The sequence below is a fragment of the Rhipicephalus microplus genome, chromosome X (assembly GCF_043290135.1).
Source record: "Rhipicephalus microplus isolate Deutch F79 chromosome X, USDA_Rmic, whole genome shotgun sequence".
Taxonomy (NCBI): domain Eukaryota; kingdom Metazoa; phylum Arthropoda; class Arachnida; order Ixodida; family Ixodidae; genus Rhipicephalus; species Rhipicephalus microplus.
The window spans coordinates 35,885,038-35,898,575 of NC_134710.1; the positions used below are offsets into that span (position 1 = coordinate 35,885,038).

A 13,538-nucleotide genomic window follows, 5' to 3' on the forward strand; every position below is an offset into this window, starting at 1 on the left:
GTTTGGAACGAGTTTCTCCTGTGACTTCATATATCAAATGTGACCCATAAATAGAAATGCAGTTTGGAGCATTTGCACTGTTCATCCTAATAGGAATTGGCTATTAATAGTCGGGAAGCTAGCTGTAAAGAGTTGAGCACAGGAATGTTGCTGGGGGGGGGGGTTCCTTCCCCAAATCCTCTGCTGCTACCCCCACCTGCTCTGCTTGCACTGCTGGTGCCAGCATTGCTGCGTGGCGCTTGCGTGCGTGCCCTGAGGGGACTGACTGGGCCCAGCACTGTGCCCACCTACAGCCCATCCTGGAGTGTGGAGCTGTGGAGCTGCTTTGTGGCCTGACCCGCAGAGATGAGCCGGCCCTGCGACTCAACGGTGTCTGGGCCCTTATGAACATGGCCTTCCAAGCGGACCAGAAAATCAAGTCGCAGATCCTGTCCACTCTGGGCACTGACCAAGTCTTCAGGCTTTTCTCAGACCCTGATGTCAGTGTGCTCATGAAAACGCTTGGCCTTCTGCGCAACTTGCTCTCCATAAAGCAGGTCCGTTTCTCTGCCCTTGTTTTCGTTGTGATACCAATAAGTATATGCTAGTAACTGCACATATAAGCCCTATGATCATAAGAACTTGGAAATGTGTTGTGCATAAAAGGTCCATTTATTTGGTGTATTGGAGGAATGGAAAATGCATTTTGGTCAATTCTCTGATAGCATTGGACATGTGATGGGAGGAAATGATCATGATCACCAATTCAAGCAAAAAACCACATCCTCTTTTCCAACAGGAGCTGTGAGCTCCACATCTTAAAGTGTTGTCACTGACCTTTGTAATCACGTGATAGAAGTGTGTGCCATGGACATTAAGTGTATTGCACCAAGTTGCAGCTTGTAGTGCAGGCTCAATACATTACAGAAACAATTAAGGAAATGAGAGCTCTTGCCATGCAAGACTTGGGGTCACATTTGTATTTGCTGTAGACACCCCCACAGGGGCATCTGCTTTAGCAGGAATTTGGTGGATAGCATTACGACCGATCTTCTGATAAATGATCGAATTTTTTTTTAATTGCCCCGTGTATACATAATTACCGTAATTACTCGAATCTAACGCGCACATTTTTCCCGGTTAAGGGAGTTCATAAATCGCATGCGCGTTAGAATCGAGTACGAACAAAAAAATTACGGTCAATCTATTGCCATCGGCAAATCCAAAATGGCCGCCCCCTACGTGCGTCGGCCATTTCTGCCTATGTGTTTCCCATGTGCGGCACTTCGTACGTGTGCTGAGGAGTTCGTCATCTAGTAGTGCATTAGCATTGACGGCGTGGAAGGGCCGACTCCAAAAACTCGCGTGCACCACGATGCCGCTTTTAAAAGAAAAGTCATCGCGTGTGCAGAAACGGACGGAAATCGGGCCGAATCGCGGTCGTTCGGAGTTCCCGAAATGTGCGTGCAGGACCGGCGGAAACAAAAGCAGAAGATTGTCGACAGCAAAGCTTCACGCAAAGGCTTCAGTGGACCACAGCAGGGTCGGTTTCCGTAAATTAAAGAGCTGCTCGGCGAGTATGTGCTCTAGCAGCCAGCGGCACAGCGGCCCGTGACGACAGAATTGCTCCAAGTGCGGGCTATGCAATTAGTCTTAAAAAAAGGTCTAATGCGGAACCAGTTTAAAGCGAGCAGGGGCTGGCTAACTAACTTTATGAAGAGGAAAGGCTTTTCCCTCCGAAGGGGAACATGCATATGCGAAAAGTTTTGCGGAGGAGTACGATGAAAAGCTTCACAGTTTTCAGAGGTTCCTCCTAAACTTGTGGCACAACAACGGCTACCTGCTTGGGCAAATCGGGAATGCCGATCAGACGCCTCTTTACTTCGACATGCCTGGCACCACAACCGTCTAGAAGAAGGGGGCGAAGCAAGTTCGCGTGCTGACATCGGTCCACGGTAAAACTACAGTGACGGCAGTGCTCTGTTACACGTCAGATGGGCACAAGCTTTGCCCGTACCTCATATTTAAATGGAAGACGCTCCCGAAAGGAGTCGTTTTTTCGAGTGGTGGGATCGTGCAGGCCAGCGAGAAAAATGGGTGCGCGTTGCAATCGATGTCTTACGTTGTTGTTTTTTTTTTCTCGGTGGAAATCGGGTGCGCGTTACAATCGAGGGCGCGGTAGAATCGAGTAAACACGGTAGGTACAACCACATATAATTTTATCTGAATGGTTTTTTTTTTAACCGTGATTACTACACATCTCAAATTCATAAATGCTCACATCTATTCCGAATGCATTGCAGAACTGCTTAACTGATCAGGCTTCTCATTGAACAGTTTCCTTCACGCTAAGAAAATAGCCCTTCTATCTATTTCTCAGCTCACTGTGGCAAGCATTCGTGCTGCTAACGGCCCTCAGGTATTGAAATACTAAATGGAATTGGTAGGCATATGTGAATGCCAGCACCTTTTTTTATTAGACATGATGAAATACAAATCTGTACAGAATCAAATCCAATTGTATACTTAATGTTTTCATAATATCTAGGGTTTTACGTGCCAAAATCACAATATGATTGAGGCACGCCGCAGTGGAGGGCTTTAAAAATTTTAATTAACCATCTGGTGTTCTTTAATATCAACTGACATTGCACAGTATATGTGCCTTTAGCATTTTGCATACATTGAAATTTTTTAACATTTCACTTCCATCGAAATGCGATTGCCACAGCGGAGATTCTACCTGCGATATTCAGGGCAATACCCAATCACTGTCACTGTACTACAGTGACAGATTATTTCATGTTTTCCGATAGTTTTCAAATAACGTGCAGGTTTTTCTGCAAAATTTTTCTTTCTGCTACTTGTGCATAGAAAAATTTATTGCTGAATTGCACATTACAAAGCCTGCCTTATTAAAAGCACAAAAGGAACCTTAGGATCAATTTAACATCTTGTTTTAAACTCTGGGATCAGTGAAATATACCGTATTTACTCGCGTAATTCTCGCACCCCTCACATCGCCCAACAAAAATATAACTTTTTTTTTCCTCGAGTAATTATCACACCCCCGAAAATGGCCGCAATAATGTCGTCTGCTCGTTCCAGCCGTTGATGATGATTGTGCACGCCATCTGGCACCATCTCTTAAGCATCAAACGTACTATTATTGCACAGAGATTCAATCCAAATCAAGCCAAGCCAAAGTGGAAAGGGCGCGTTGCGACTTGTTTTGTATGTTGTGTCGGTAATCTTGTGACATTATGAGGCGATGCTGAAGCTACACGGCTGCTTTCAAGTTGAAAGTGATTAATCATGCACTAAACAACGGCAACAGGGCCACCGGTAGGCCCTTCGGAGTCGACAAGTTTTGTGTTTGGTACTGGTGACGGCAGCTGAAAGCCACCAAGACGCGTTGGGCCTGCCGTGTGCTTAAGACTGGGATTGATGACTAACTTTATTTCTTCAGAAGGAAACTGTGGACGATTCTTTTAAATAGCCATCAGCCCAATACTGACATCCTATGCTTACCTTTTGAGGGCTCTTGTTGAGCGACGAACGCTACCGCTACGCCCACAAGCTTTGCGTATGGTATTTTAATTCTCGACTATTTGATTGCACTTTTTATGTCTGAAATAAATCTTGCCTTGTGTTGAACCTCTGCTTTTATTGTTTTGGTAAATTTTAATTAGTACTTCTCAAAGCTTGCTGTTAGTTGCTGGTGTAAGACTATCAATTTGCGGCCACTTCGTTTTCTTGTTAGCTCTGTAAGTTTTCGTGGAAAGTTTTCCCCGCACCCCAACATTCCATCCGTTTTTCGCCAAAAAAAGTGCAAGGATTTTGGGAGTATATACGGTACAAAGCTGAGAAAGGCAGCCTTAGTGGCTGATTTGCATCTGTATATACTTTTGCAACCAATTCTGAAGTGTCGGTGTTAGCGATAATGGTGGCAGAGCAAAAAAGAGCACTGGTTGGGGTATGTGTGGTACATATCTAGTATCCTGTGAAACATCGACAATATATTTTGTTGATAGATGACAGCCGTGGCATATATAAGTAATATCCCTTTTTTTTAACACATTGTTGTTGTTCGTGGTTTCCCAAAAAACACTGGCTCCCATAGTGGCATGGTGTGCTGTGGTATGTTACATTCTTATATGTCCAGTTTTGTGTTTTGTTGTGCTTTTTTGATTCTGTGCTCTTCAAAATTGTTAGGATTTTGAAACACTGGTGGTTCGATTCGAGAACTGAATCGAGCTCGGGGGTGAAAAGTGCTGCGCCAATTGTGCCGGGCTGCGCCAAACCGCTTCTGCTACGCTGTTCTGCTCCCGAACACATTATTACACTGAAGCTGGTCCCGGGTGGTCTTTGGGACCTCCATATGCAGTCATCCATGACGTGGCGAGCCCAAGCGAGCTCTTATTATCATCATCATCATCACCTACGTGCTCACTGTGACGTTGGTGATGACACGAAACACTCACAGTTTCGGTGCAAGGGCGACGCAATGAATGCTACAACAACAAATTGGAATGTTATATGAAGTAAAGCTATCAGCTAACTCTGTTAAATTTGATCAGCAGCGCGTGGTGGAGTAAGAGAAAGTCATTGCTGCGCCACCTGCTGCCATATGGTGTGGTGTTGAGGTTATCCGCCATGGCCTCGACAATTCGCTCCACCAATGCACCTCTGGTAATGACGAATAGGACTGATTGTGTCAATTGACCAAATGTTTTTTTGATCTGAAAACTCTGTTAAATTTGATATCGTGTAATTCTTCAAAAAGCTGGGCGTGAGGGAATAAGGCGGCTCCATGGAGCGAAGTGGCTGTTGTACTTTGTGACGTGTGGTGCAATTTTATACACGTTCCAAATCCGGACGGAGGCGTTCCGTTCGTTACGTCAGAAAGTGGGTGGTTCGAATCGGCAGCAAGGATGAGGGAAAGCAAACAGCCAATGTGGGAAGCGAACAGCCAATGTGGGAAATGGAGGCCTGCATCACAATTTTGACGTTGGCTTGAGGACCAATTGAGCACAATTTAAACGTGACGTGTCCAGTATCGCTGTGGGACGCGCCCCGTGTGAAGAGAGAGGAGTCGAGTGTCTCTATGGGACGTGCGCCGTGTTTCTGTCTTGCGAAGGACGCGCTCAGTATCCGTGACGGACGCACTCAGTGTCTCTGGAAAGGACGCAGCAGGCTAGTAGCACCACGGAGTGAATGATGATGAGTGGGGCGAAGCTGCCTGTGTCTGTCTGTCGAAGTCTGTCTGTGTCTGTCTGTCCATCCATCCGTCTGCCTGTTTGTTTGTCTGTCCATGCGTAAGTCTGTCTGTCTGTCCATCGAGTTGTCTATCTGATTGTCAGCCCGTGCGTGTGTCTGTCTACGACAACGGACCAAAACAACAACAATGGAGGGGGGAGTGATTCACAGCGTAAGAGCATAAGTCTCGCTGCGACGCCATGTTCTCAAAGTACCCGGATACTGAAAGGCGCAAAGCGCTTACCTTTATATCCAATCCATGCTGCCTCGCAGCCATTTCAATCCATTCGTTACGTTTCATACGGTCTCTCTGACCATTCTGTCACCTTCATCCGAGAAACGGACGAAAACAGACACGTGACACCTTGGCTCACGTGACATAGAACGTCACGGCATTCGTCACAGTTCAAATGGGCCAATCGTGTGTGACTCAATGGAGCAAAACGCCTCTGTCCAAATTTGGCTCATGTGACATCTAATGTCACAGCATTCGTCATGGCTCAAATGGGCCAATCACGAGCGACTAGATGGAACAGAATGCCTTGATCCGGATTTGGAACGCGTATAAAATTGCACCACTGACTGCGAAGTAAGTTAGCCTTACGATAGTTATAGCGCGAGAACAAAACGAGGACACAGAGACAAGAAGGACACGAGCTGTTTGCAGATAGATGTCTGCCGAGAGAGCATGCGCGTCAGCGCCAGCTACCGCGCCCTTATGGTCAAAGTTCTCAAGTTGCTGCTCTACCGACGCAGCCTTCCCCCAGGCTCCTCCACCCAAAGACAGACAAAAGGGGCCTTTTATCCCTGCTTGATAGAAATTATCAGGCGTGCGTAAAAAAAATCTTGTGATTGGTTATTCCAATATTTGGTGTGTTACTTTAACGTCTTAGGGGACTATTTGCACATCCCTAGTGACACTTATAAATCACTTAGCATATTGTGATTGTTGGTAAAATTCGTCCTTGCAGAAAAGTAACATTTAAAATTACATTCTTTTCTTTTTTTATCAGCAGGTAAGTGTTTGAGGGAATGGGAATGTTCATGGTTTAGTAAGTAAGCAAAATGTATCTTCACAGTCATTTAGAAATGCCTTGTTGGTACATAGTGTAGTCATTAAGCAGGTTTTATATACACATTTTCAGTGAGTGACTATATCGCGAAGTGCAAAGGTGTGCATTTCTTCGCTTCTGTTGTGCAGCACATCGACCACATCATGGACAGCCATGGAACACAGATTATGCAGGCAGTGATCCTTATTCTTGAAGGGGATCACAGTGCCGATGTGAAGGAGCAGGCATTGTGCATCTTGGCTAATATTGCAGATGGCGACACAGCGAAGGCTTTCATCATGGCCAATGAAGATGTCCTGAAGAAGCTCACCACCTACATTGTGAGCAAAGCATGTTAGATTATTTTTTGTTGCAAAACCACCGTGTCTGATTAGAAGTAGAAAAGGTTCCTCACACTGTAATTTAAACATGCACTTACTGCAGGATAACTTGATAGTGTTATGGTGTTCTGGGATCAGCAGCGCGTGGTGGAGTAAGAGAAAGAGTCATTGCTGTGCCACCTGCTGCCATACGGTGTGGTGTTGAGGTTATCCGCCATGGCCTCGACAATTCGCTCCACCAATGTACCTCTGGTAATGACGAATAGGACTGATTGTGTCAATTGACCAAATGTTTTTTTCGTCTGAAAACCTTTTGGCTGTGAGTGCAGCTCAGTCGTTATTAGGTTTAACTGTACCATCACTCACTTCTCTGTGAAAGTGTAGTTATTTAGGACTCTAGATTTAGCACTTCTCTGTGAAAGTCTAGTTATTTAGAACTCTAGATTTAGGATGCTGTTGTTGTGATGCTAATTGTACCCCAAAGTGAATTGTCTTATGCAGGAACTCGTTCTTTATACATGCACAAGAGCTGAAATTGCTAAGTGTAGCTAGCCCGCCCAAGAGTATTACTACTGAGTAATGATATTCAGGGTTATCTAGAACTCCTTTTTTTGAATACCTTTCCTGCGAATATCCACAAGAAGAAAATGTGTTTCTGTCTCTTTACCTATAGGCACACTCTAATGTGAAGCTTCAGATAGCTGCTACATTCTGCATATCCAACCTGGTATGGAGTGAAGAAGAAGGTAGGTTTTGCTTCACAGCGAAGTATTTTTCTATACTAGAATGTGAAGAGTTTTGACTGGTGGATTAAATTTTGTCTTTACAAGTAATCACTGCACTTACTAAATATGGCTTGTTGGGCATCCAAGTGCTCAAAGAACAAAGTACTTAGTAGTGTCAGCAAAATTAAAGGGTATATATTGTATATTTTATTCAGTAAGCCAGCTAGAAAAATAAACAATTTTTGTAGTATGCCAGTGGAACACACTGTGGTAGGAAAGTTAAACTCGCTATGCCAGAATATTGAGCAAGCAATGTTCACCCTACTAGAAACCTGCACATAAGCGATTTACGGGTAAAATCTTGGTCACTAGTGCAGGCACATTCAAGAGAACAAGACGTTGTCCATGGGACAGCGTTGTCGAGCGTACGAAGTGTCTACATCCACTATAACAAAGAAGCTAGCATCACACTAATAGGTGGTGCCAGTGGAGGAACCCTTTCACCTTTTTTTTCTCAGCTGTACAACCATACCAGCTTTGGCATTGCCCTGTGCCGTGAGAGGAAAATAGATGCCTAGAGACATGTGAGCCATGTTGGAAAAGCAACATTGGAATAAGAGACAGTAGTGTCTCCATAGGCAGTGAAGCTGTAATATGATGCTACCAGGACTGTATTGAATGGCATCACTGATTCTAGGTACAGTCGAATGTGGATAATTCGAACTCGAAGGGGCCCGAAAATTTGTTCGAATTAAAAGAAGTTCGAATTAATGAAAGCGAAGTAAACGGAGGGCTCCCCATGCAGTGGCGCATGTGCATTGAGCTAACACACGAGGGAGAAGTTTCAGAAGACTTACATTTATTCACAAATCACAGGACATACGTCATTAATTGAAGTAATTGGTGATGCCCATCTGCACACGTTTGCCTTGCAGCGAGTCAATCAATTTCATACGCAGCTTGCAAAGCATGTCTACTTCGGCTTCAGCATTCTCCTGGGCTAGAGAAGTTGCGCGCAACAATGTCCAGCGCCGACACTCAAAGACGACTGCATTGCCGCTACTACCCTCTGTGCCGAAGCCACAGCATGGCCAGCACGTGACAAGAAAGGAGGAGCGTCTCAACACGGAGAGAAGCAGATCGGCATTTGAGATAAACAAAAATCCACGGCAGTTTTTTATTTTGCTCTTTTTGCACACGTTTTTGAAAGAAGGGTTACTTGGCAGGGACGGGAAAGGGAGACGCGTGACACCGGCGCATGAGAAGGAACCACACTCCACGACACTGGTTTTTTTTCTCTCTCTCTCTCTCTGCACGTGGCGTTGGAAGGAGAAGAGTTTTTACGTGGCAAGGGCGGAAAAGAGAGAAGAGTGCACAGGCGCGTCCCAAATCGGCATTTGAGAGAGAGCAAACATTCCACCGCAGCCTTTTCTTTCCTTTTCCTTTCCTTCGCACTCAACGTTGAGGTGTCGGAGGTGCCGCCGCAGGATTGGGCGGGGTGCTGAGAGCACTTTCAGAGCGCGGTATGTCTGAATTAACCGTCGAAAGTGCTTGCGTGTTCGAATTACTGGGCGTTTTTGCCCATCGAGTTACACATAGCTTTGACTGGGCCTCATCGTGAGTTCAAATTAACCGGAAGTTCAAATTAAGCATGTTCGAATTAATGAGATTCGACTGTATTTACTTTATCGAAAATACTCAACTTAGTAGTAAACTATTAACTCAACTTGGTGCTTTTCACCACTAGCATCAGATGGAATAAATGTTTAAAAGGCAGAAGCTGACTAGTAAATCCTCGTATGTTACCTGAAGGTATTAAATGTGCCCTAGTCAAGACCCTTACCAAGTGGTTATTCGATTATAATCGTGTGTTTTCCCCTATGTCAATTTATGTTGCATCTTTCTGATTAATGTTACTTATTTTGCCTGCTTGTACTATTAAAAGCAGGGAAAAGAACATTCATTTCCCCCTGCTTTTCATTTTATTCTTTGTCCCATTGCTTGTGTGTATGACCTTCTGTGGATAAAAGTGAAAGTAAAAATAAATCTCTATATTAAAAAAATGTTAATATATCACCTATGAGCGTGTAGGTGTCTCCGAATTTTGACCAAACATATTGGGCCTATACCTTAACTCTTTCGTTACCGGGCGAGAATGGCTATTTTTCATATGTCTCGGGGAAAAATAGCTTTTGCCAGCTTGAAAAGTATGCCAGCACGCATTGCAGCATATCACATTTGCCACAATGAAATGCTCTTTCAAAAAATACAAGGTCTCAAGCAACAAAAATATTTTGGTATGTATAAAAATGTGAAAGGTGTGAAATTTTCAGTTGCCAGCTGGTAAACAGTGCAATAAAAAAGCACTATATATGCAAAAATGTTGAACACAAAGAAAATTCAGAATATACATTTTGAAGATAAATGACCCAGGAACAGTATAAAAAATTATAAATTTAGTACAAAATGTTTTTATTCACATAGACAGAAAAAATCAAAACTGAGGTGCTGCTTCATTGCTCATGCCATGCAGTGAAGCATTGCTTTGTTTTTCATGAGAAACAAGTGAACTCTTACTTTGTTCGGTAAATTTTTGTTTTTTGCGATAAGAGCCTGCAGGTGTTCCACTATAAATGGATGCACGTGATGTAAAGAATCCCTCTATAAATCAGATTTTCTCTTGCACATAGGTTGGCGTTCTAATATACCGTACTTACTCGCGTAATGAACCCAGCTTTCTTTCAGAAAAGTTGACTCCAAATTAGGGGGAGGGTGCATTACGTTGGTGAAAAAAAGTCACGGCAGTTACAACAGCGAAAATTTAAGGTGACGACTTTACTTCTTTTGATCCGTTTAGCTTGATGCTATTTTTGTTTCGTCCCGTAATGAAAGTGCATGAATCGACATTGAAGTGTCATCCAGCCGCTCGTTTCCAATGCTCCAGCGCATGCTGTTAATATCCAGCCGTGTAGCTAGCGTACCGGCCGAACGCGCTTTGCGCAGCAGGTGTCCCAACAAATTCACAACAACGAACCCAACAATGAAAATGCAGCATCGGATGGCAGTGCACAAATATTGTATTAGACGTTGCGGGTACACAACGTGCCGTCGGCGCGGTGGGTGCCGTTGCATTTTGCATAGGTCCGAGATGGCGAGCGCGCGGCGTGTTTCATGATGCAGCGCGAGGGCCATTTTGGACGCCACGCGCTTTGTTTTTGTGCCGCTGTGTCTTCGTGGCGCTATCAGCAAAGAGGTTTCTCCTACATTCGACAGATGGTGCTTTGCCGTACAAGGCGCGACTTTCAAATTTTAAATGACGTAGTTCGCGCTCGCGCTGCTCGCAACTGTTCAGCAGGATTGCATAAATATCTTTGGCTTTCATTGCGTTGTTATTTTGTCATATAATGGCTTGATTTAACGTTGTTTCAATCATTAGCGGCACTCGCTATCATACCGAAACAAAATGAACAGATGCATTTAAAAAAGTTTTTTCCTTTTTAAGGATCAAGGTAAGGGTTGGGTTCATTATGTGAGTGGGTTCATTACACGATTAAATACAGTATGCATTCAAGCATACTTCTTTTTATTTTTGCACATCATATAAAAAAATATATTGCACGCGTTTCTAAAAATTTTCGCGCTGCTCCGTAGTCAGGGCCAAGATGTGCCCCGGTAACCTACTTTTCGTGAGAAGGTCTGTAGCGGGTACCAGCACACCGCACGCCTGCGATGGGAAGACCTTGCATGTAACCACTGTGCAGTGCACAAAGGTCAGCAGCTATGCACTTGCAATTGAGGAGACAACCTGAGGCTGTAAAAAAAATAAATTCATGAACGACTGCGGATGTTTCAGGCTGACGCAAAGCATCGTTGCCATAAAACTTGAAGCTGAAGTCCTCCTCGGACTCTTATGCTCACCCTCATTTCAGGTACGGTTGCAAGACAGTTTCGAGCAGCGCACTTTTTTTGCAGCGCTGGTGCGCACCCATGCACATGTGACGATGACACCATAGGAGTTAGGCGTGACTAGTGACACGAAATACGACCCTGTGTCTGATATAACAATACAAGCAAAACCAATACTAATGTAAACTGGCTCAGAAGACCACCTTCACAATTTATACACACGACAGACCTGAAATATTTTATTGCGATAGCAATTATATGGACACTCTCGGCTGGATTTTGCCGTCAATGCAATGATTGCAGTCTCCGTTCGCAAAAAGCACGTGCTTTTCATACTCAGCGAAGTAACAAATGAGACGCTTTTTCACATGCATCCGTACCTGTGAGTACGTTTCGTGCGTAATTTGTGTGCAAGAAACGCAGGGCGCGTTTCATCGATCTGCTTTCCATTCTGCACATGACCTTTCAAATTGTTGCTATCGCATTCATTGCTTCACCTTTGTGGCAAAGCAGTGACTTTTTTTTCTGTAGAATAAATGTTCCCTCACTCCCAGCAACAGCTTTTTATTGAATAGCTGGCATACATTTCTGGCAATTATTGCTGCTCAACACTCAGATTGCGAAGTTGATATCTTGACAATATTTGACTTGCAAAGGTTCTTTTGATTACAGAACTTTGATGTTACTGTAGCATAACCACGAGGGTCGCACACTTCTGTCAAATTCGCCAGCCTAGTGCATTTTTTTTATCAGCACATGCATGCATATTGGTTAGCGCAAAAGTCTGTCAAAAATCACTGTGTTACCAAAACGAGCAAATTCAAATTGATTCTGAAAGTCAAGTGATGATTGATTGATTTGTGGGGTTTAACGTCCCAAAACCACGATATGATTATGAGAGACGCCGTAGTGGAGGGCTCCGGAAATTTTGACCACCTGGGGTTCTTTAACGTGCACCCAAATCTGAGCACACGGGCCTACAACATTTCCGCCTCCATCGGAAATGCAGCCGCCGCAGCCGGGATTCGAACCCGCGCCCTGCGGTGAAAGTCAAGTGGCTGGACTAACTACTAGAAAGTGCTGGGTGCACTAGAAAAAAATTCAACATGCCAAAATCGACAATCCAAAGCATCAATCACCAGTGATCGATTTGAATAGATGTGGTAACAAGAGAGTCAATTATAATATTAGGATACAATTTTGCAGGTACTTTTATTGTGATAGTCACAGTCATTACTACTACATTAGTAATTAAAAGCCATTTGCTAACAGTACCCGTGATCTTGCTTTTTAAATGTTATGGTAGCTACAATGAGGAGAACCAGTTAATAAAAAATGTCCCTTACGAAATTTGTTGTGTTAACTTGTGCTGAGTAATATGATACAGCTTTGAAAAAAGCATGGGAACAATTTATAACAGGTTTTGTTGTTGTTGCAGGTGCCCGGGAAAGGCAGGCGAAGCTGCGCGAGTTGGGGGTCCAAAAGCTGCTGCAGTCTCTTCTTATCACTAGTGACACAACCCTCTTTGACAAGTATGTCATCTAAGCAGTATGTCTGAAACAGGCTGGGAACATTGTATGCTCGCTTGCCATGACAGCAACTGGAATAATTGGAGAAAGTTGTGAGACTGATGGGGAACTAGTGAAGTAACTAAAAAGAGGAAAAATTGTCTCACGATGACCATGACAGCCTTTCATGAAGCCAGTAATCGTTCTAAGGTTTACATCATTTTGTATGGTGTGGTGTACTCAGTCTCCTATATGCCAAATTGTTTAAAAATTGCTTTCATATGGCCTGCAGTGTTTATATGTTTTCACTACTCTTCAGGAATAGTCTGTGTGTGCATATGAAAGTGACTTCACCTATAGGTAGTGAATACCTGGGTGTATAGATATATGTATACCTATAAGTTGCAAATTCTAGCCACCAGTGTTGGTCCTGTCTTAACACAGTGGATAGTTTCCACATAGTACTAACCAACCATGTGGCTCTACAAAAATGAACTTAGTGTGTTGATGCATTCATTTTATTTATTCAGTTGAAGAACTGAAACTTTCCGAGTCACATATTTTCATTAAGTGGAGATGCGATTCGAAAAAAAGAAATTATCGTGAATCTGTAGCCAACGGCAATGAAATTTTTGCTGTGTGTATAGGCGTTTTATGCTGATTTCAAATATTTAATTAGTTCAGTAGAACCCCTGTTGAGTGAAACATGTTTTCCTTGTACCTTCAGGTTGTTTAACGAGAGTCCACTTACTTCTGCTATTTGTGGCA

At 43.7% G+C, this 13,538-nt stretch overlaps 1 protein-coding gene across 5 annotated transcripts in view; it reads left to right on the top strand.

The window, feature by feature from the left end:
* Window positions 1-13,538, top strand: part of LOC119175798 (armadillo repeat-containing protein 8) — a 102,412-nt gene that overhangs the window by 88,283 nt on the left and 591 nt on the right. For 2 of the 5 annotated variants that reach the window (XM_037426775.2, XM_037426777.2), the window contains 4 exons: window positions 276-536; window positions 6,440-6,631; window positions 7,305-7,377; window positions 12,701-12,794. In XM_037426775.2, coding sequence (XP_037282672.2) covers window positions 276-536; window positions 6,440-6,631; window positions 7,305-7,377; window positions 12,701-12,794 — 620 coding nt within the window. The remainder of the gene's footprint in view (window positions 1-275; window positions 537-6,439; window positions 6,632-7,304; window positions 7,378-12,700; window positions 12,795-13,538) is intronic. The other 3 variants (XM_037426776.2, XM_037426778.2, XM_037426779.2) reach the window with 2 other exon arrangements.